General features: G+C 48.1%; 1 protein-coding gene across 2 annotated transcripts in view; it reads left to right on the top strand.

Moving 5' to 3' along the window:
- Window positions 1-8,224: 8,224 nt before the first annotated feature.
- Window positions 8,225-23,885, top strand: part of EPHA8 (EPH receptor A8) — a 33,550-nt gene continuing 17,889 nt past the window's right edge. For both annotated transcript variants that reach the window (XR_007952271.1, XM_051988293.1), the window contains exons 1-3: window positions 8,225-10,749; window positions 13,838-14,501; window positions 23,481-23,636. Coding sequence is in view for 1 of the 2 variants with exons in the window: in XM_051988293.1 (XP_051844253.1) it covers window positions 10,618-10,749; window positions 13,838-14,501; window positions 23,481-23,636 (952 nt within the window). In the remaining variant the exon portion in view is untranslated. The remainder of the gene's footprint in view (window positions 10,750-13,837; window positions 14,502-23,480; window positions 23,637-23,885) is intronic.

Here is a 23,885-nt window from a genome sequence, read left to right as displayed (position 1 = left end):
CCTGGCATTCCACCCTCTTGGGTCCTGACCAGTTCTAATGCAGAATTTCAGAATTGAAAGAGATGACAGAGACCACAATCTAATCCATCCCATACCTGAATACGAATCCTATCTTCATCATCGGTACAAGTGGACACCCATATTCTGCTTGAAGACTTATAATGATAGGGAACTCACTACCTGCTGGGAGAGCCCCCTTCACTTTTGGACAGCTCTAATTGCTAGCCAGGCTTATCCCGCTCCTGCTGGAATCAGCTTCTCTGTCTCTGCGACCTCTCCCTTCTAGTGCTACCCTCTGGGGCCAAGCGGAGCATAGCTAATCCCTCTCCCTCATGACAGCCCTTCAAATACTTGAAGTCAGCTATCATGTTTCCTGATAAGTTGTTTTTCATCCAGGTTAAACGTTCCTTACTCCTTCAACCAGTCCTTGTGAGGTATGATCTCCAAGGCTCTCGCCGGGTGTCTGGCTTATCTCTCAGCGGGTCACTTCTTCTCTCACTGGGGGGCCGGCTTATCCATGCCCTTCATAAAAATGGGCTGCTCAGATCTGGACACAGTGCTCCTGAAGTGGCTTTCCCAGGCAGGAGAACGGCACAGCTATCTCTTGCCTCGTTCTACAATTCCTTTTTTGTTTGTTTTTGTTTGTTTTGAGGTCATTCTGTCGACCCACATTCAGCTTGCAGTTCACTAAGACTGGTAGATCTTTGTCACAGGATTAATTTATTGTCTAGGGCTCCTCAAACCGTACCCCACCTTCTACTCATGTGGTTGATTCTTTTTAAAATCCAAGTGTATGGCTTCACATTTATCCCTATTAAATTTCATCTTATTAGATTCAGATTGTTCTTCTAGCCTGTTGAAATCTTTTTGGATTCTGATTCTGTCATCCAAGTGGTGCTTAGTATTCAAGGGGAAGGGAGGAGGGAGGGAGGTGGAAGGAGAGAGCAGGGGAGAGAGAGAGAGAGACAAGGGAAGGAAGAGGACAGAGAAGGGGAAAAGGGGGGAGGGGAGTGTTGGGGAGAGAAAGCAGGCCAGCAGAGAAGGGAGAAAAGCAGGAAAGGAGGGGACGAGAAAGATGGAACTGAAGAGGAGAAAAGAAGTGAAATCAGCAGAGGAGAGAATGCTAGGAAAGGGCACTTGAGGGAAGGTCAGTTATAGGAGGGGAGATAGAAGGGGTGAGGAGAGAAAGGGTGAGGAGGGGAGAGAGAAAAGAAAGGAGGGGGGACAGGACGAAAAGAAGGGAAGAGAGTAGGGAGGGGAGCTCCATATTGGTTTGAATATAGACTATTCCCAAACATAACCATATCTCGAAGATAAAATTTCTGAAAAGAGGAGAGCAAATGAATGTGTGTGTGTGCATATATGCATATATATGTGTTTATAAAGAGAAAGACCGGAAAATAATTACGCAAAGTAACTATACATCTCAATATTTACTGAAATAGATGGATTGTTGGGATCAAGATTACACTTTTAGTCCAGAGTTATTACAGTATGTACTTGTGTGACCCCCCCTCCCCTATAATCTCTTTGGGCCTCAGTTTCTCCCTCTGTAAAATTATAGAGTTGGACTAGGTAGCCCCAAAAGCATTTGCCAGCTCCAAATCCATGAAATCTACAATTTGACTTGAAGTGTTGGTGAGAAAATCACGACTCCTTTTGCATGATCAGGGAAGAAGAAGTTGGTGAAAGACGGACATCAGATTGGATATTCATTCTCACCAAGGATTGCTAGACTTGGGTTTTCGAATCCCAGATTTGCCCTCTACTGTCAGTGTGACCTTGGTCAAGTAATTCCTTTCTCAAACCCCTGGTTTCCTAATCTGTGGAATAAAGAGGTTGGACTAGGAGACCTGTAAGTCTATTCTGGCTTTAAATCTTCACTCAGATGCTCTACCATCCTTCACATCCATACTTGGGCCAGGCAGACAATAGCCAATCAGAACACACTTGTAAGATGCAATCAAGGTTTCTGCAGACCACATGGCAGGGAGAGGAGAGGCAACCCATATTCAGATCAGTGTGAGATTTTTTTTTTTTGCAAGCATCTCCAATGTGGGCAGCTCCAAAGAATGCACATTGTTGTTCTTAAGAGACTCCCAGCCTAGGTGAGTGGGAGAGATTGCTATCATAGATTGGAGTAATTAGCGGGACCCCAGCCAGGTCTCTGCAGGAGAAGGATTTACAACAATTAACTGGGTGCAAAGGATGAAGGGGGAAGTTATCTGTGGAGTCCTCGGCTTGAGCAAAGATGTAGAGGTAGGAGAAGGGAATGATGGAGAAACCAACTAATCAGATTCTGGGGCAGTTTGGGTATCCTAGAAAGAGCACCAGCTCTAGAATCACATATTGGATTCACATATCACCTCTGAGGATGACCACTACTGTGCTTCCCAGCAAGCTACTTAAGCACTACTTAACCACTTACTTTTTGAGTGGGTTAGACCATCTAGTCACTGAAGCCCTTTTGGTTCCAACTCTCAGGTCCTATTGTACCCACTGCTGAGTAGAAGGCAGTTAGATGGCTCATGGGATATTGTGCTGAACTTAGAATTGGGAGGTCCTGAATTCAAATGTTGATATTTAGCTGATTTCTTAGCTGATCAATTCTGGGCAAATCACTTAACCTTTTCTAACATCAGGATCCTCATCTGTGAAATAAGGATAATAACAATAATAATGATACTTATCTGATGGAGAGGTTGTGGAAGTCAAATGGGATAACAGGAGAAGGACTTTGCCTATCTTAAAGCACTCCATAAATTCTAGCTATTATAAAAATATTATCATTGTAAAGATAATATAGCAATACATTTGAATATGTAATAATATGTCATCATGATACAGTTATAAAAATAACTAGCTATATAACATAATTATAAGATGTAATAATAGTTATTATAATAGCTAGCACTTATATAGTGTTTTAACACAGGCAAAATGTTTTATGTTAATTCATTTGGTTTTTTAGTAGTAGTAGTAATATCAATTATATATCTATAATTATGTCAGTATCATTTTACATATATATCATTATCTATTATAATATTTTAGCTTTCTGACAAAATTGCCTTTTTTTCCTAGGCAAATCAATTGAATTCTCTATGCCTCAATTCTCTTGAATAAAATATGTTACACCTTACCTCCAACAGTTTTATCATGAATGAAGCAGGTACTTTAAAAACAGTAAAGTTTTATAAAAATAGAAATTATTCCAAAGAAGAGTTATGAGAAGGTGACTCTCCTATCCCTACTTCCTTCTTTGTAAAGGGGAGGGTCTATGTATGTAGAACACAGTATACAGTGTCCAACTTTTTCCATATCTTGGGTAGGTTTGCTGACCTGGTTCGCACTCACCTACCTCCTATTTTTGTATTTTGTATTTTTGTATAAGTTTCCATTTTGTGATTAAATAGGTCCTGGGCTTTCAAAGGCCAGCTTCTTTTTATATAAGGCAAACTTGCAGAGGGGGAGAAAAGGTAGAAAAATTGTGAAATGTGGGTGATTTGTCAAAAGATAGCAATAAAAATTAATTTTAAAACTGATACAGGGATTTTCATTTATGCCATCGAATAGATGGTAGGGACAGGTTTATGGAGAGCCGTTAAAGGTTTACGTTTGATGCAATAGGCAATCTAAAAATTGTATAATAATTCCAGGGTCTGATTTCTTCCAGTTTTACTATTCACTCATGGGATGATAGGATTGAGAGCTGGAATGAGGGACAGAAGGAACAAAATGAATGAATAAAAAAGCATTTATTAAGCACTTACTGTTTGCCAAGAATCAAAATATTTATTAAGCACTCACTATTTGCCTAGCACTGAGGATACAAGTCCAAATACAAGATAATCCCTACCCTCAGGAAGTTTACCTTCTAAGAGGGAAATGATCTTGGAATTCGGTTTAAAATTCAATCCATCGGAACAGAAATGAGTGTCAATATAATGTAATTATTAAATAAAAAATTAAAATAAAAAATAAAAAATAAAATAAAATAAAATTCAATCCAACCAAGATTCTTAACCTTTTTGGTCTCATGGATCCCATGAGAAGTCTAGTTTGGCCCCTTCTTTACAATAGTATTTTTAACTGTTTGAAATAAAATTCATAGTATTATAAGGAAACTAATTATGTTGAAATAAAGATATAATTTTTCCTCATCCAAGTTCATCAACTTCTTGAAATTCATCTACAGATCCTTAAGGTCCAAAAACTATGGGTTAAAAAGCCCTGATCTAGTCCAACCCTTTATTTTACAGAGACATTCCCAGACTTATCCAGGATCACATAGCTAGTTAGTAACATAGCAAGGATTAAAACCCTATTTCTCTGACTGCAAATCCAGTTCTTTAAAAAAATATATATATATATATATATATATATATATATATATATATATATATATATATATATATATATATCCATCTTTCCTTTCCTCCTCAGAAAGCCATCACTTGCAGTATAGAATTAAAGCAAAAAAAGAAAGAAAGAAAGAAAAAGAAAATAAAGCAATTAAGCCAAACTAACCCACACATCAACAGAATCTGATGGCATATGCCATGATCTGCATCCATAGGCCTTCACCTCTGCAAAGAAAGAGAGGTTCATTTTCCCATCTCTTATCCCAGACTAAGTAAGACTAATACAGCATTCAGACTCATTGTTTCTTTTTCTCTGTCCAGTTACATTGTATCTAGTCATCTTTCCATCCTCTACTAAACCACATCTCTTCAGTAAGGCACTTCCATGTCTGAAAAATAAAGTATTACTCACTAAATTGCCTCTAGCTCTAATATTCTGTATTTTGAAGTACTTTCTAGCCATATCTTTTCATACTCTTAAGATCCCTTCTAGTGCTAATATTCTATGTTCTAAGTTCCCTCCTGACATTCTCTGTTCTGAAATTCTGTTGTAAAGTCCTTCCCAGCTCTGACATCCCATGTTCTAAGGGCACTCCCAGCCCTGACATCCTGGGTTCTAAGGGCCCTCCCAGCTCTGACCTCCTGGGTTCTAAGGGCCCTCCCAGCTCTGACCTCCTGGGTTCTAAGGACCCTCCCAGCCCTGACCTCCTGGGTTCTAAGGGCCCTCCCAGCTCTGACATCCCGGGTTCTAAGGGCCCTCCCGGCTCTGACATCCTGTATTCTAAGGACCCTCCCAGCTCTGACATTCTATGGTCTAAAGAGCCCTCCTAACTCTTCTGTGATGGGCTTCCTCCCAATTCTAACAATAAATGCTTGATAACCGCTGTATGTGGTTGGACAGAAAAATAGTACTAGGTTCGACTCTGGGGAGAGGGAGGTAAGCTCATTGGAAGGGAGGTTGAGGCAGAGGGAAAAGAAAGGGTCTTGTCCTCCTGATGAAACTTGACCCAAAACCCCCGGGGGGGGAGGATGGTAGCTCCCCTTATTTCTCCTGCCAACTAGAGCCTAGCCCCTGGGGGGAAGCTGCAGTGCGACCTGCAGTCCCCCCTTTTTCCTCCCCCACCCATCAGGCTAGCCAGAGAAGAGAGATTGCTAACCCACTGGCTGACCCAGTTTTTCCCACGCTGGTGGAGAGGGAGGAGGAGGAGGGAGCTTCTCTCTCTGCCTCCTTCAGGAGGCCTGCTGGGGAGGAGCGAGAAGGAAGGAGGAGAGAGAAGACAAACCCAAAGGTGGATTCCCTTCCAGGCCTTTCCCTTGAGATCCTTCCGTGAGAAGCCCAGACAGGATCTGCCCTATCTCCCCCGACTCCTTTCCTGATTCCGCCTGTCCAGCCCCAGCTTCTGGGACTCTCTGGATGGGTGGTGAACAAGGAGCCAAGGGATCATCAGGGGAGGGAAGCCTGGCTGATGCAATAACCCCTGAACAAAGAAACTGCCCGAGAATGACCGACTCCTTCAGCGTGGGTGCATGCTGATGACACAAGTCCCTGTAGTGTCCCTGCCTGGTTTGTATAGCGAGATGCAGACTTCTGGGGAAGTGCCAGTGCTGCCGCCTCGGCCATGCACAAGGTGCTGGCAAAGCAGGATGGAGAACAGTCTGCTGTGGTCCTCATGTGGCAAAAGCAACAGCCTGGTCCCATGCAGGGAGGAAGCCAGAAAGAGGTGGGACTAACTGGGAACCAGTGTAGGAGGGAGGTGATGCGGAGCCTTGGGAGAGATGCAGGTGGATAGATGGTCTTTCTAGAGGGGTCCCAGGCAAAGACAAAGGGGGTGGGGAGGGGTGAAAATCAGAGAATAATAGTGCTACAGGGGACAGAGCAATTTGGAAGGTTGAATTTGAGAGAGCCTTTAGAACAGAGAATGTCAGAGTTGGGAGGGCCCTTAGAACCCAGGAGGTCAGAGCTGGGAGGGATCTTAGAACCCAGGAGATCAGAGCTGGGAGGGCCCTTAGAACCCAGGAGGTCAGAGCTGGGAGGGCCCTTAGAACATGGGATATCAGAGCTGGGAGGGTTCTTAGACCCCAGGATGTCAGAGCTGAAAGAGCCATTAGCGCATAGAACATCAGAATGTGAAAGGGCCCTCTGGATGTAGAGTATTAGCTCAGAGAAGAATCTGAGAATTTCAAATGTCAGAGCTAGACCAGGACTCCCAAGTTCATTCATCCAATTCCATCATGACCAGAAAAAAGAGACAGTTTGCTCTGGATCAATGGTTAATTTATTTGGTAGCTCTGAAGCTAGGATACTGGTCCCCCACTTGTCCCTGTGCAGGTCCCCACTCCGTGCCATGCTGTCTTTAGCTGAGAGGGAATATATTGACAGAGGAGAGCCGCCAAGGCAGAGCGCAGTTAGGTGAGGGGTAATAGGTGACTGAGCTGCGAAAAGGTCAGGAGCTAGAAAGTGAGTGAACTAAATAAAACCCTCCATAAATCACTGCCTGTCAGCCCTGCCCTCCCTTTCCTGAGCAGTGAAGGATGGGAGAAGACCAAGTTCTGGCCCACCCTTCTCTCCCCGGGCCCAGACACATAGAAACCCTTCCTGGACATATGGAAACACTCTACAGACATGAGAGGAGTTAATTGTGATACAACAGCTCCTTTTTAATGTCTTCCCCACAAAATCAGTGGCAAAAAGCACTACTAGAGTATTGCAGCCAAGACATAAGCGCTGGGTTCTAGTTGCATTTGCAGCTGTTACCAGCTGGCTGAGGTCAGACCCAGATTCCTGGCTTCTTACAGATGCACAAAGTGGCAGAGCTGGAAGGGGCTTTAGGCCGTCCATCCCAGGGCTTTCGTTTTTCAGACAAACACACTGAGACCCAAGGAGAAGGGCTTTGCTCAAGACCACACAACTCAGAAGGGCAGCGTTGGAATTCACACAAGTTTGACTCCTGGTGCTTCTGTCACTGCCCCTCACCATTGTGTTTAACCTGGTCTATAAAATGGGATGTCACCGAATGTATCATGGCCTAACCATTCTAGTCCATCATGACCAGTCTCACAGGATTTCTCTGAATCTCTCAATTGGATAACAACCATTGCTAGCATTTATATCGTGCTTTAAGATGGGTAAAACACTGCACAGTATCACTTCCTGTGCTTCTCACGACCACCCTGAGGGGTAAATGCTATCATTATACCATGTTACAGATGAAGAAACTGAGGCAGGTTGTGGTAAAGTGAATGGCCCATGGTTCCCCAGCTAGTGAATGTCTGAAGTCGGGTTTGACCTCAGTTCTCCCAGATTCCAAGTCTCATGCGCTAAACACTGTACTGCCCAGCTGCATCTCATGAGGGGAGTAATGAGGGGAAACATGGAAAATAAAGTAGTGTTTGAATTCAGAGAATTTAGGAGAAAATCCCCTCTCTGCTGCTTACTGACTGAATGACCATGGGCAAATCAGTTTTCCCTATGAATATGTAATGGAGAACTGACCAATGAGAGCCAACTGCTTAGGAGCATGCTGTCTGTGTGGCCAAGGACTGGGATCTCATTGGTCAGTCTACTGTTACATACAAAGTAAGAAGATTGGCGCGGATGATCCCTAAAATTACTTCCACCCTAATTCTATTGCAGGGTCCTCAAACTTTTTAAATAGGGGGCCAGTTCACTGTCCCTCAGACTGTTGGAGGATGGGACTATAGTAAAAACAAAAACTTTGTTCTGTGAGCCTTTAAATAAAGAAACTTCCTAGCCCTGGGTGAGGGGGATAAACGTCCTCAGCTGCCGCATCTGGCCCGCGGGCTGTAGTTTGAGGACCCCTGTTAATACAACTCAAATATGCAATCCATCTGTCCATCTATCTATCTATCTAACTATCTAACCAACCATTAATCGAATTATCTAGCTGCCTATTTATTCATCTATCTTTCCATCCATCTACCTACCCAGTTATCTTTTTATCTATCCATCTACCTATCCATCTATCTACCTATCTATCCATCTATTTGTCCATCTATCTGTCTTCTTATCTATCTTTCTTTTTTCTATCTATCCACCCATCTTTCTCTATCTCTTTCCATCTATCCCTATATCTATCATCTATCTATCTATATCTTTCTTTCTATCTACCTACCTGCCTATCTATTCATCTATCTATCTTTCTGTCTATCTATCTGTCTCTCTATATATCTATCTTGGATAAAGGTATTCTACTGCACCAGACAGGAGACTAGGTGGTGTCATAGGGCACAGAGTGCCAAATCTGGAGTCAGGAAGACTTGTATTTCCGAGTTCAAATCTTGTCTCAGATAGTTCCTAACTGTGTGACCCTAGCCAAGTCACCTTGCTTTATTTCCTCTTTTTTAAAATTAACTGGAGAAGGAAATGACAAACTAGTCCAATATTTGCTCCCCCCTCCAAAAAAAAACCCAAATGGGATCACAAAGATTCAGACATGACTAAATAACCAGACATTATGCCAAAGCCTGGGGATTTAAAACCCAAGATAAGATGGCCTCTAACTTCAGAGATCTCGTATTTGACTTCATTTTATAAACTGTGAGAGACAGCATGGTGTAGTGGCTACAAAGCTGATCTTGAAATCATCTAGACCTGAGTTCAAGTTCTGCTGGCCATGTGTTCCTAGACAAGTCACTTAAATAACTCTTACTTCTCTAAGCATCTCTTAGACTTTAAGTGCAAAGAAGCACTGGAAGAGGGAGTTTCTTCCCTTTTGTAAACTATATTTCAGTTTAAAAATTTTTTCAGTTCCAAATACTCCTCCCTTCAGCTCCTCTGCCCATTAAGAAGGCAAGAAATATGATATCCATCATACATATGAAGTGGCCTAAAACATATTTCCACATTAGCCATGATGCCAAAAACAAGAAAAAAAAAGAAAAAAAGAACTTCAGTCTGCAGTGGGAGTCCATCACTTCTCTTTCTGGAGCTGTTCCCTCCTTGTAAATCATAAATTTCTACATAAATGTCGGCCATTTATATTATTAATCTGGTCCTTTGTCCTCAGTGGGCGCCCAGTATATTAATTCATTAATTCAACAAATATTTCTTGAGTTCCTGCGAAGTACAAAAGCACAACCAGTGCCCAGGGCTCTTCCCAGAATGCCGGGGAATTCATGTCAGAGACAAAAGGAGAATGCCTTAGACCCTTTCCTTGGCAAAGCAAGGAAAGGCAGTGATCTGAAAATTTAGAGAGAAATATGGTGGGATTTCCAGAAAGAATAAGACGTTGACATTGTCTAAAAGGAGTCCTTGGCTCTCAGGGAACAGATATGGCCAGATGACGAGAGCAGAGGGCAGCATGTGGTAAGGGACCTGGTATTGGAGCAGCGTGGAAGGGTGCAGAGGATGGGGATGGCATTCTGGAGCAGATGGGATTTGAACATCTCCACAGGTTAACTGTGGGAAGAGGACATTACAATTCAATTCAACTTAATTCAGTTCAATTCAGTAATCATTAAGTAACCATGGTGCCCAGAACAAAAAAATTAAATAGTCTCTGCCCTCAAGGGGTTTATAGTCTACTGAAGGAATACATGTGAGGGTAATATGATCGAGGCAGAGGAGAGATCCTAAGTGCTCCAAGGAAATCTGAGGAGAACGTCCTAACAGCCATTAGGGACAATCATGGAGTGGGAGCTTCCTGAGGGAAGGAACTTCAGTTGCTGTCTGGCTCCTTGGTGCCCAACTTTCATGGTAGGCGCAAATAACATGCTTGTTGCTTTCTCGCACTGCAGTGGAGCCAGTACCTGAGTCGGGCTGTGAGGATTTTCTGAGAGGGCAAAATGAGGCAGTAGTGCCGTCCAGGTGAATGGGCTGAGGTCGAAGACTGTGTATATAGAATATGGAATGGCGTGCAGGAGAAATCATATGAAATTAAACTGGAAAGATGGGTTGGAACCCTGATGTAAAAGGACCTTGTATTCAAGACTCACACGTTTCTGTGTTATCCTGATGGTGATAGGGAGCCATTGAGACTTTGGGAGCAGTGGAGTAATGTGGTCATCCCTGTTGTGAGGGGAGATTCTTGTAGCAAATGGAGAGGATGGGGATTCGAGAGAAGAGGCTGGGCAGAGGCAGGGAGACCAGGAAAGAGACTATTGCCGCAGTCCAGTGTGAGAGCCCTGAGCTCAGACCATGGCTCTGGGGATAGAAATATTATGGTGGAAGAGTCGATGGATTTGGGCTGAAAGAATGCGACAGAAAGGGGAAGACCAATGATGATGACAAGTAATGGCCCTAACTAGGACTCTGGGGAATTGGGTGGGTTTTAAAGAGCTCTTCTTTCCTGTTTTTGCAGTGAATTTGCTGGATACATCAACCATCCACGGGGACTGGGGCTGGCTCACGTACCCGGCACATGGGGTGAGTGATGAGAACTGGCTGCTGGCTCATATTCCATTGGATGGGCAGGGGGTGAGCAGAGGGTGGACCCTCCCTGTCCTTGGTCCCCAGGAGGTCATGGGCAGCCGGCCCTCTACCTGAAGGAGGGAGCCCAAGAGCTGTAGCTGGGAAACAGCTTCCTGCCTCCCAATATCAGACTGATGATGATAATGATAATCATAATCACAGTATTGGATGAGCACCTGACCTCAAGGTCATTCAGATGTGGATTCTAGCCTCAGCCATGGTGCTTTCTTACTGTGGGGGATTTAGGGCAAGGTATCTCCTTCCCTCAGTTTCCTCACCTGTAAAATGAAAGGACCTCATTAGATAAGGCAGCTAAGGCCCACATGATTTCAGTAATCTGCTTGTTGTCACATAGAGAGTCAAGAGCAGAACCAAGATTGAACTCACTTCCTCAGGGGGCTCACCATGACTCTGCTGATTTTGTCCTCAGCTTGGCCCTTTTGCCATTTGGTCCCTGGGCACGGTCAGTCCCCCCTGTGTGGTTTTTAGGGCTGAAGCTCCAGCTTCAGGTTCCCTGCTTGCCAGAGCAGTGGCCCCCAGATGCCCTCCCAGCCTTCTAGATGCAGCATGCTCAAGCTCTAACGGATTTCTGCCCACAAATTAGCTGCTTTTCCTGACTGGCAGGTTTCTATGAAAGGTATTGACATTTCCAGTCACCCAGACTTGAAAATGGAGTCCTCTCTGACTCTTCTCCTTCCTGACACATTCCCTTCTTCCTTCTCAGCTGAAAGGGTCACCTGGCCCTGTGGCTTCCACCTCCCCCAAAGCTTTCTTTTCTTGCTTGGACCCTCATTAGCTCTCACCTGGATTATTTCAAAAGCTTTTCAGAGTGCGTTCTCCACTTTTCGGTAAATACTTATCCAGGATTTGTGTTCAAGGAACCTGGACTGGCTCCAGAGGGAGACACAAAGATGATAGCAACTTTTTGCCTTGAAAGAGACCACTGTCTATGAAGGGAGAAAAAGCACAATCCCAACAAGTACAAAGCATTAAGAGAGCTCGGCAGAGGGGGAGCACACATCTAGAAGATCCTGAAAATCCCTCCCAGCTCTGGAATCCCAGGTTCTAAGGGCCCTCCCAGCTCTGACCTACTGGGTTCTAAGAGCCCTCCCAGCTCTGACATTCTATGTTCTAAGGGCCCTCCCAGCTCTGACCTACTGGGTTCTAAGAGCCCTCCCAGCTCTGACATTCTATGTTCTAAGGACCCTCCCAGCTCTGACCTCCTGGGTTCTAAGGGCTCTCTCATTTCCAATGATGATAATTACTAGAATTTATATACTGCTTGAAGGTTTGCTAAACCCTTTGCCAGTATTTTCTCCTTCGGTTCTCGTAAGAATCCTCCGAGGTAGGTGGTATTGTAATCCCCATTTACTGATGAGGGAATTGAGTTAGAGAGGTTGATGGACTTGCCCAGGTCACCAGCTGGTTAGTATCCCAGGCAGCATCTGCATGTAGCTTCCCATCTTCTCCCATCTTCATTCTGTTCTAAGGCTCCAGCATTTCACTTGCTGCCATCCCCTTGTCTCAGAGGGACCTTCAGGTTCTCACACTGAGCATCCTGAAGTTCCTTCTACCTCTGAAGTTCCGTGAGTCTGTCTTTGGGACTCTCCCTGGCACCTCTGGGGTTAAAGCCATTGTCATAGTTAATTGAGTACCAAATAACATGCCAGCTGTTTCCTGTCTGCCTCCTGCCAGAGACCCAGAAAAATTAATCAGCTCTGTCAGCACTGAGGCATGCATCAGCCTGCCCCACCAGTGCCAGCATTGTGCTGGGCACCGCTCTCCCCTAGAAGCGTCCCTGCTTGGGGATACAGGGACTTGAGGGGGGCAGGTGCCCCCGATCCCATCAACCTGCCTTGGTAGCAGAAGGTTTTCTCCTTGGATCAGCTCTAAGGACTGAGACTCCCTCTCTGCCTGCCCTCCACCACTGATGTTGCCCCAAAGGGCATTTAGTTGGCATTGGCAGTAAGCCTCTCTGGACCACCCTAGTTGTGCATAGCTTTAATTCATTTCAGAGCCTGGAATGACAAGTTCAGGATACTGGAAGAGCTTAGTTGGTGAAGTCCCTGCCAAGTGAAATTCAGAAATGGTTCCTCTGGAGGAGCCTCAGGTTAGAGGGATAGGTGACCTAGAGAATGGGAGCTGAACAATTAGTGGTAGAGATGGAGGACTCCTTAAAGCCCAGGATGTCAGAGCTGGGAGGGCCCTAAGAACCTGGGAGGTCAGAGCTGGGAGGGCCCTTAGAACCCGGGAGGTCAGAGCTGGGAGGGCCCTTAGAACCCAGGATGTCAGGGCTGGGAGGGCCCTTAGAACCCGGGATGTCAGAGCTGGGAGGGTCCTTAGAACCCAGGAGGTCAGAGCTGGGAGGGCCTTAGAACCCAGGAGGTCAGAGCTGGGAGGGCCCTTAGAACCCAGGAGGTCAGAGCTGGGAGGGCCCTTAGAACCCGGGAGGTCAGAGCTGGGAAGGCCCTTAGAACCCGGGAGGTCAGAGCTGGGAGGGCCCTTAGAACCCAGGAGGTCAGAGCTGGGAGGGCCCTTAGAACCCGGGATGTCAGAGCTGGGAGGGCCCTTAGAACCCGGGAGGTCAGAGCTGGGAAGGCCCTTAGAACCCGGGAGGTCAGAGCTGGGAGGGCCCTTAGAACCCGGGAGGGCCCTTAGAACCCGGGAGGTCAGAGCTGGGAGGGCCCTTAGGACATGGGATGTCAGAGCTGAGGGAAGAGTTTAGAACAGAAGAGAACTAGGAAAAACCTGAAACTCCATCTCCCCTGTTCCCCCAGAGGTATCACTTTCCTTCCTATAATTGTCCCCTGTCCCCACCTCCCCTTCTCCCCACTGGGCTGTCAGCTTCTTGGGGGCAGGGGCAGGTTCCTTATTCTTCCCCCCCCCCCCCCCCCCGGGCGAGCCCGAGGCCGGACACAGAGTGTGTGAGTTAAGTTGCTCCCTGTCCCCGAGGCCTGACCACGGGAGCCTCCCAGGGCCGGGCTCTCGGGCAGAGCCTGCGCCCGTTGGCCCTGACCGCCCGCCTCCGGGCCTCTCCCTGCAGTGGGACTCCATCAACGAGGTGGACGAGTTCTTTAGCCCCATCCACACGTACCAGGTGTGCAACGTCATGAGCCCCAACCAGAACAACTGGCTGCGGACGAACTGGGTGCCGCGGGACGGAGCGCGCCGGGTGTACGCCGAGATCAAGTTCACGCTGCGGGACTGCAACAGCATGCCGGGGGTGCTGGGCACCTGCAAGGAGACCTTCAACCTCTACTACCTGGAGTCCGACCGAGACCTGGGCGCCAGCACGCAGGAGAGCCAGTTCGTGAAGATCGACACCATCGCCGCCGACGAGAGCTTCACCGGGGCCGACCTGGGCGTCCGGCGCCTGAAGCTCAACACCGAGGTGCGGGGCGTGGGGCCGCTGAGCAAGCGCGGCTTCTACCTGGCCTTCCAGGACATCGGCGCCTGCATCGCCATCCTCTCCCTGCGCGTCTACTACAAGAAGTGCCCCGCCATGGTGCGCAACCTGGCCGCCTTCTCGGAGGCGGTGACGGGGGCCGACTCCTCCTCCCTGGTGGAGGTTCGGGGCGAGTGCGTGGGGCACTCGGAGGAGCGCGACACCCCCAAGATGTACTGCAGCGCCGAGGGGGAGTGGCTGGTGCCCATCGGCAAGTGCGTGTGCAGCGCCGGCTACGAGGAGCTCCAGGACGCCTGCGTGGGTGAGTGAGCGCTTCGGCTGTGGGGGATCGCGGGAGAGGCGGCGGGCCGGGCCCCGGAGGGGGGGACCGAGCTGAGGTTCGGAGCTGGCCCCTCGGAGCCGCCCCCGGACCCCGCAGGGAATTAGTCCTCAGGGGATAAAAGGGGAGCCGGGAGCCGGAGCGGTCCTGCCCTCGGGGCACTTACTGCAACAGGGGAGAGCACACACCCGGCAGGCCCGGCGGCGAATGAGGCGCAGGGACCAGGCGGTGGGGACTGATTTTAGGCACCGCAAGGGGAGGAAGCTCTTCCCTCAAGGCCCGGGGACAGTTTGAGGGATTTGCCCAGAATCACGTGACCAGTAGGCGTTAGAGGTAGGATTTGAACCCGCAATTCTTTGGCTTTGAGGGAAGCTCCCCATTGGCCCTGTTACCTCATAGAGACGTACACAAATCAGCACAGAGAAACCTCGTCATCCTGAGGTACCCCCGGTCCTTGGCCCACAGTGGCCTTGTGGGAAAGCCCAGAGAGCCGGGCCAGCCGGAAAGGAGGCAGGAAAGGGCCTTGGCCAAGGGCCTGTGGCAGCTGGGATGGGGAGGGCCATTGCCCTGACTTCCCTCACCCCAGATTCAACAAACATTTATTCTGCACTAATCCCATGGACGAGGCTCTGTTGCAGACGGGAAGGATACAGAGACCCCCTCCTGAGTCAGGGATTCAGGGACCCCGTCCTGTGTGAGGGATTCAGGGACTCCAGCCTCAGCTTCACATCTTGGACAGTTTTTAACCTAACACAGGATCATGTTTTGGTAACTGAGCGGCAGCCGCCTCCTCCCCCTCCCCAGGCCCTGCCCGCCCTGTCCTTGAGAAACCCAACTTGACTGAGGGACGGGCAGTGTGACAGTGATCTCAGCCTCCCCTCTCTCCTCCTCCCCCCCACACACCTCCCTGCAGGGCCCCCTGCTTCCATCCCATTCCTTTTGACTCAACCCAAGTTTTATGAGCTTACGGTGGGAGAGCCCTGGCCCGGCTCAACCCTGCGGGATGGAGTCCATGGCGGCAAAATGAGTCTGACAACAGAAGCTGCCCCGAGTGCTTGGTCCAGTGGCCTTGGGCCAAGGTTCGACTGGGTGCTCCCCATAGTCCTGGATGCTGCTCTCCTGCCAGGGCCTCAGTCCTCCTGGTTTGTCCTGAAGTCTCTGTCTCTGTTTCTCTCTGTGTCTCTCTCTCCCTCTCTCTCTGTCTCTGTCTCTGTCTCTGTCTCTCTCTCTCTCTCTCTCTCTTTCTGTCTCTATGTGTCTCTGTCTCAGTCTCTCTCTGTCTCTGTCTCTGTTTCTGTCTCTCTCTGTGTCACCCAGCTCCCCTCTGCTCTGTCTCCCTCCTCCCTTGGTAACTGTTCTGAGCAAACAGAGCCAGGAGCAGCCGAGCCTCTCAGAGAAAGTTAGCTCCGAAGCACGCCAGGCCCCTTATCGCTGTTTGAGCAGCCAGAAGCCTGTTCCATTTCCCGAGTCCCCTGGAGGCAGCCTCCTTCAGCTGCCCTCCAGCCTTTCTATAGAGTAGAGGCACAGAAAGCGAGGGCAGGGGAGGCCGGAGAAGGAGAGCCCGGTGGGCAGCAGCACAGGCCAGGCCACCGCAGCAGTCCACTCTACCTCCCCTGGCTTGCCGGCCAGCCCAAGGACGGCAAAGAGCCTTCAGTCCAGCTTCCTTGAATCCCAGCTCAGCTATTCGCGTCCGCTGGGATGGTGGCTGAGACCCTTCCCTTCTGCTCTCAGTCTTCTTCTCTTCTGAGCCTGGGCCTTGGGCCAAGCCCGGGGTCTCCGACCCCGTGTCAGAGTGACGTGGCAGGTACAGGACGGGTCTTTAACCGCAGCCTCCTTGGAATTGCCTTGTGGTCAGTCCAGGCCCAGCGGCCTTACGCAGACCAGCCAAGGCCATGAGTCAGGCTGGTAAGAGCGCAGACTTTGAGCCCAAGAGCCACGGAGGCCACTTAGGCCTCAGTCTACAAAGGAGGCCCCGGCCCAGAGATCTTGGACAGCTCGGCTCTTGCACCTACAATCTCCTGCCTCCCCGTCGGGCAGCTCTCTGCCCCTGCCCCCTCCCCGCCCACCACAGGAGGGGACGATGCCGGGAGAGGTGCCAGGGAGAGCAGGAGCGTCCCAGACCTGGAGCCCGGCTTCCCTCCTGTCACCTGGACGGAAGATATAAATCACCCTCCGTGGCCCTAATCATCTTTCTATAAATATCAAAGGCTCATTTCTGCGCAGGGTGGGAGGGGGAGAGGGAATGAAAGACGAGTTCTTTGGCTTTCCTGACTGTGTTTAAAATCTGATTTAGAATTAATTTCCTTTGGCCGTCCACAGCCGGACACCTTATTTGTCAAATCTAAAGCTGTTTGAATAGGAGAACAGAGGGGGGCCTGGTCTCTAAGCAGCTGCTGGTGTGACCAGCAGGTCTGGGGACAGGGGGAGAATGGGAAATGGCTTCATGCCAGGTGGGTGGGGGTGGGAGTGCACTCTGTGGGCAGAGCCCCCCAGCTGGCCCTCTGCCGGAAGGCCCCAAGGCCCAGCCTTTCCTCAGACAGGGCCAGCCTGGCATTGGCCCAGAGCAACACCATCTGTCTCTGTCGATTAGTCCCCGACCTCAGCATCCAGATCTCTCACATCCCCCAGGGCTGGCGATTAGTATTGTTATTAAAGATTATTTTATTTTCATTGCTCAGATTAATCTGGCCCTGACATGTTATAACCATATGGGCATCAGCTGAGCACGTTATAATCCCCTACTATTGGGATTCAAAAGGGGGAATTTCCAGGTTGCCATGACAGGTATATAAAAATATCAACTTTTGAATGAATGATGAAATATTTTAGCTGGGAGGGGCCAGGGATGTAATATGTTGGAGCTGGGAGGGTCCTTAGGACACAGAATGTCAGACCTGGGAGGGAGCTTAGAACACACAGTGTCAGAGCAGGAAAAGCCATTAGAACATAAAATGTCAGAGGTGAAAGGACCCTTAGGACAGAATATCAGATCTGGGAGAGCCCCTGGAACACAAAATGTCAGAGCAGGAAAGACCCTTGGAACATAGAATATCAGATCTTGGAGGCCCTTAGAACCCAGGAGGTCAGAGCTGGGAGGGCCCTTAGAACCCAGGAGGTCAGAGCTGGGAGGGCCCTTAGAACTCAGGAGGTCAGAGCTGGGAGGGCCCTTAGAACCCAGGAGGACAGAGCTGGAAGGGCCCTTAGAACTCAGGAGGTCAGAGTTGGGAGGGCCCTTAGAACCCGGGAGGTCAGAGCTGGGAGGGCCCTTAGAACCCAGGAGGTCAGAGCTGGGAGGGCCCTTAGAACCTGGGATGTCAGAGCTGGGAGGGCCCTTAGAACCCGGGATGTCAGAGCTGGGAGGGCCCTTAGAACCCAGGAGGTCAGAGCTGAGAGGGCCCTTAGAACAGAGAATCTGGGACAGATCTGGGAGAGCCCCTAGAACACAGAATGTCAGAGCAGGAAAGACCCTTGGAACATAGAATATCAGATCTTAGAGGCCCATAGAACACAGAATGTCAGTTGGCTGGGCTCTTAGGACACACAAATCAGAACAGGAAAAGGTCCTTAGAACATAAAATGTCAGAGCTTAAAGGTCCCTTAGACAATATAGAACAGGGAGAGTCCTTAAAATACACAAGTCCAAATCCTTCACCAAACACGAACTAGGGAGAATATGTCAACATACATTCATTAAAATCCTGCTAAAATTTTATGATTCTTAAAAAAGAGTGAGGTGGATAACATGGAGGCAACATTCTGGTTCTGGAATGGGATCATGGCAGCATAGGTTTGGTGTTCAAAGACTATAGACTCCAACACCCTCATTTTGCAGATAAAGAAACTGAGACCCAGAGAGATTGCCTTGTTCAATCTGACATTTAGATGTTAAATGGCATGTTAAATGCTGGCATTTAAACTCAGGTCCTCTGACTTTAAATCTAATGCCCTTCCTACTGTGCAACACTGACTTAAGACATGGAATCTAGGGGCAGCTAGATGGCCCAGTGAGTAGAGCACCAGCCCTGAAATCAGGAGGACCTGAGTTCAAATCTGACCTCAGACACTTAACATTTCCTGGCTGTGTGACTCTGGGCAAGTCACTTGGCCCTAATAGCCTCAGGAGAAAAAAAAAAAAGACCTGGAATCTAGTAATAGCTTTGCTACCAATTAGTCTCTTTGACTTTGGACAAATCACTTTCCTTTCAGCTTCCTGCTCTATCAGGCTAGATAACTTCTAAGCTCTCTTTCAGTCCTAACCTTCTAGGATTCCATAGTGCATTGCAGCTGGGTTGCCCAATGGAAAGACTTGGCTTCCATTTTATAGATATTCTCAAATAGTAACTATCTGTGTGACCCTCAGTTTCTTCATCTTTAAAACAGAGATAATACTATCACTACTCCAATAGTTATTGTTTGTCCTTCGTTCTCGAAGAGGACATGACATCAGTGAATTGGATTGAAGTGAGGGAGGTCTGGGCAAGGTCACCTGTCTCACTCTCCCCTCCAGAACCATCTGGGTCCAGTGGCCAGAAAGAGATCAGAACGACTGCAGATGATTCTGGAGGCAATGGAAGAGCTCGACCTTTTTAAGCTAAGGTCTTCAACAGGTCTCAGTTTGACTGAGGCAAAGCTCAGTAATTTAGGCTAGGTGAGAATTGAGGCAAAGAATGACCTCTTTTACTTAGTTAAAAAAAAAAATCAATCTGGGAGGAGGAGACCCTCAGGTCTGTCCAAAACACAATCAATTGCTATTTACACTCACTCTAAGTCAGTCAGGGCCCAAGTAATAACCAGGTGGGACTTAGCCTAAGACCTACTGTGAACAGTCAGTCATTGAAAGCCAGAGTGATTTGGGTTTAAAGGCATGGTTCTTAACAAAGAACTCTAGCCTGTAAATCCCAAGACATCTTGGGAGGTTTCAGTGATAAAAAAAAAAATTACATTCCTTTGGGCAGAGAACCTGCAGGTAAGGATATGCTATCCTATGTAGACAGAAGGAAAGAAAAAAGAGAGAGACAGAGACAGAGAGACGCAGAGATACAGAGAGAGAGAAGAAAGAAAAAAGAGAGAGACAGAGACAGAGAGACACAGAGATGCAGAGAGAGAGAGAAGAAAAAAGAGAGAGACAGAGACAGAGAGACACAGAGATAGAGAGAGAGAGAGAAAGAAACTGAGAGAGACAGAGAGAGAGAAAGGGAGGGAGGGAGCAAGAGAAAGAAAGAAAGAAAGGAAATGAGGAAGAAAGGGAGAAAGAAAGAAAAAGACAGGAATAAAGAAAGGGAAGGAGGAAGAGAGGAAGGAAGGAAAGAAAGAAAGAGAAAGATGAAGGAAGGGGAGATATAGACAGAGATGGGGGAGGGAGGGAGGAAGAAAGGAAGGAAAGAAGGAAGAGAGGGAGAGGAAAAAAGGAAGAAAGAAAGGGAAGTAGGGAGGAAGGAAGCAAGAGAGAGAGAAAGGAAAGGATAAAGAAAGACAGGAAGAAGGAAAGGGAAGGAGAGAGAGAGGAAGAAAGGAAGGAAGGAAAAGAGAGAAAGATAAAGAAAGATGGAGGAAGGGGAGAGAGAGATGGAGGGAGGGAGAAAAGAAGAAAGAAATTAAGAAAACAAGTGAGCTGCATTGGCCAACTGACCGGTTCCAGCTGGGTCCCCCCAGGGGCCACTCCGCTCACAGAAGTTGGTGTTTGTCCCCCCTTCTCCAAAAGGACCCTGACATCCGGGAGGGGATGCCATGGTACCCAGAGCTGTGAGGATCAAACACCAGCATATTTGTAAGGCCCTTTGCAGGTCTTCAGGTACTACATCAATGCTGGTTGCTATTGCAATGACTGTTCCAGGTGCTGACTGAGAGGCAGAGACTTATGCATTGGGATTATAATGAGTTCTATAGAGTAGGAAAGTTGGAAGCTATCCCGTCCAGCCCCCTGCCAAAAGCTGACCGAACACTTGTCCTCAAGCAGCTTATGGTTCGGCTGGAGGGGAAAGACCTCCGATATGAATTGTACTAAACATCTATGACATGCCCAGGTTTTTTTTTGGGGGGAGGGGGAGGTGAAGAGATGACCTTTATTAGAAAAAAAGATCTGCACCTTGGAGTGGCCCCCAAACTCCATGTGAGCCAAGAGTGGCAGCCGATGGCACCCCATCTAACCGCCAGTTACTTGAAGGACTGAGGGTTAAGCGGCTTCTGCTCTCCAGTCAGGCGGCATCCTGTGATCAGTTCAGTTTGGGAAGGACGGGGATAAGCTTTAGTGTCCCCAGGAGGGTGAGCAGAACCTTGACACGCAAGGATGATGTGAAGAAACCAGGGAGGTTAAGCCCGTGGCAGAGAAGACTTAGCGGGTGGACCCAAGAACTGTCAGCAGCTGTTTGAAGACGGTGGTTCAGTCATTTTTCAGTCGTGTCCAGCTCTTCGTGTCCCCGTGTGGGATTTTCTTGGCAGAGAAACTGGACCGGCTTTCCATTTCCTTCTCCAGCTCATTTGGCGGATGAGAAAACTGGGTCTGAACTCAGCACTTCCTGACCCCAGACCCAGCTGCGCTGCCCCGAGCATTTGCAGGACCGTCTTGTAAAAGAGAAGGTGGCCTTGTGGTCCTTGTCTACAGAGGGCAGAGCTAGTGCCAGAGGCACAGGGTACAGGGCAGACCTTGACTTGATGGAAGGTAAAAGTCCTTCCAATGAAGAACTCCAAACAAAAGGGCCGTGGGCTGCCTCGAGAGCTGGCTCGCCCCTTCCCCTGCGAGGTCTTCCTGCAGAGCTGCGTGGGCGCTTGGCTGGCACAGTGCAGGCAGGAGGGCAGGGAAGGGGCAGGGTGCCCCAAGAGTATAAGGCCCCCTCTTCTCAGGGACTACTAACCAAGAGGCTGAAACTGGAAGTAGAGCCTTCACCCCTACTGGACTGTAAGGTTCAGGGGCTCCGCTAACCTTTCTACCTCCCCGAGGGCACAATCCTCCCAACAGTATAGGGGGTTCACAAATATTAGGTAGAAATGAGCCTCTCTTCCGAGTCCATGGATTTGATTAGTGTGTTAATGTGTTTGAATGAATTATTTTCTCTTTTCATTTTCATGAGAATCCCTCTCTCTGGTCAATAGTAATAATTAAGATAATGACAGATTCCCATAGCATGTTTAAGCTTGCACCATGTGCTGATTTTACCGATGACAAAACTGAGTGTCAGAGAGAAATTTCCCATATTACCCAGCTGGGGATAGTGCCCAACGAGAACTCAAACTAAGAGCCTCTGCCTTTCTCCAGTGCATTTTCCACTACAGAGACCTACTTCTTATTATTGAGATTTTGAGTCCATCCGGGGGTTTTAAACAGTTCTGTGATTGGCTTATGGGCCAGGGATTTTCTCTCTTTGTCTCTTTCTGGAGGAGTCAGAGGAATGAGCTCAGGACCTCATCGTACAGATTTAGGGATTTCCCTGCAGCCACAGCAGGGAACACCTGCCCTCCATTCACAGAGGGGGATGTCCAAATGTTCCTGATTCCTGTGAAGGGCTGGTGAGTCATAATATTTAAAACTGAAAGAGAAATTGGAAGCGATCCAGTATAATACTCAGTGAGACCCAAAGAGGCAACATGACTCAGTGGTGATTCCCCAAATTATTAGTAGCAGGGCCAGAATTTAAATCCAGGTTTCTTTGCATTGCCCAGCTGAGGGATTGTTTATTAATAGAAGTACTGCAGACTCAAGGCCTCCTTAAGGGAAGCAGCAAGAGTACCAGCCTTGAGGTCCAAGGTGCTGCTATACATGCCCATGGGTCTTAGCATTTCCCCCATGACCTCTGTTTCCTATTCTGTAAAGAAAGACTAGCGGAGTCCCCGGTCTCATGAACCTTACAGTCCGGTAGGTGTGAAGGCTCTGAACACCTCCCTCTACTCACAGGACCAAATTATCTCCACATAGTAGACTGGATATGACAGTGTTGAGAACAGGGGCTCTATTAGTTTCTTTTATTTTGTGTCACCTACATAGAATACATGATTATTTAATTTGTTTAATAAAAATTGAATTCTAGCTCTAATATTCTATGCTCTAGATCTGGCCCGACTCCAACATTCTATATATTTTTAAATTTTTTCCTATTTTTACATATCTTTATTTCTAAATATAATCTTCCCCCTCCTTTACCTTGAAAGCCATCTCCTATAATAGAAAACAAAAAGTAAAGAGAAAAAAATCAATTCATTCAAACCCATCAAGGCATTAGTCAAATCCAACAGTATATATAATTTCTTCCTCTTTGAAAAAAAAGAAGATGAATATTCTCCTTTCTCTTCTTCCAGGTTAAAATTAGTTGTTACAGAATTCAGTTTAGATTTTGTTGACTGTGTCAGGTCTTTAAAAATAGGGATTGGAAAAAAACCAAAAATAAATAAAATAAAATAAAATTGGGCCAGGAAGGTGGCGCAGTGGACAGAGCATCCCCTGAAGTCAGGAGGACCTGAGTTCCAATGTGACCTCAGACACTTAACACCTCCTGGCTGTGTGGCCCTGGGCAAGTCACTTAACCCCAATTGCCTCAGCAAAAATAAAAAAAATGAGGGATCATTAGATTCTTTCTATTTGTGTCCCTGGTGCTAAGCATTTCATAGGCATTTCATAAATGCTCGCGATCCTTTGTTTATGTCTATGTGTTCCTGGTTCGGCCGACTTCACTTTGCCTCAGTCCGTAGCCTTCCCACACTTCTCTATGTTCCTCATTCTTTCTTTTGGCTCATTAATAGTCCGTCCTTCACCTGCCTCAGTGTCTTTGTTCTAACATGACTTTCAGTTGTGACATTTTATGTTCTGAGGACCCTCCCAGGCCTAACGCCCCCCCCCCAACAACCTTACTGTGGGCTCCCGAGAAGGGGTCTCCATTCGAACGGCGTCGGCAGGAGCTGGTCCCTCTGGCCGGATCGCGGGGGAGGCTCGTTGGGCTCTCCATCGCTCCATCGCTCTCTTTCTCCCTGCAGCCTGTGAGCTGGGGACTTACAAGTCAGATCCGGGGGACCAGCTGTGCGCCAGGTGCCCCCCCCACAGCCACGCGGCCACCACTGCAGCCCAGACCTGCCACTGTGACCTCAGCTATTACCGGGCAGCCCTTGACCCGCCGTCCGCGGCCTGCACGCGTGAGTGCCCTTCCGCTGGGCGGGGGGCGGAGGGCGCTCTGTCCCACTTCTTTCCTCCTCTTTGCCAGCCTTGATAACTAAGCCTTCCAGTCCCACCGCTTGGGCATTCCACCTTCAGGCATGGCATTAGATCTCAATCAATATTCAATCAATCAAAATTCAGTTTATTAAGTGCCTACTGTATGCACAGCACTGTTCTGGTTATGAAAAGAAGGTGCAAAGTCTGGACGACACGTGGTCTTTTGCTCT

This window comes from Antechinus flavipes, chromosome 3, assembly GCF_016432865.1.
Source record: "Antechinus flavipes isolate AdamAnt ecotype Samford, QLD, Australia chromosome 3, AdamAnt_v2, whole genome shotgun sequence".
NCBI lineage: Eukaryota > Metazoa > Chordata > Mammalia > Dasyuromorphia > Dasyuridae > Antechinus > Antechinus flavipes.
Note: the sequence above shows the minus strand (reverse complement) of the source record. Positions and strands in the feature narration are given on the sequence as shown.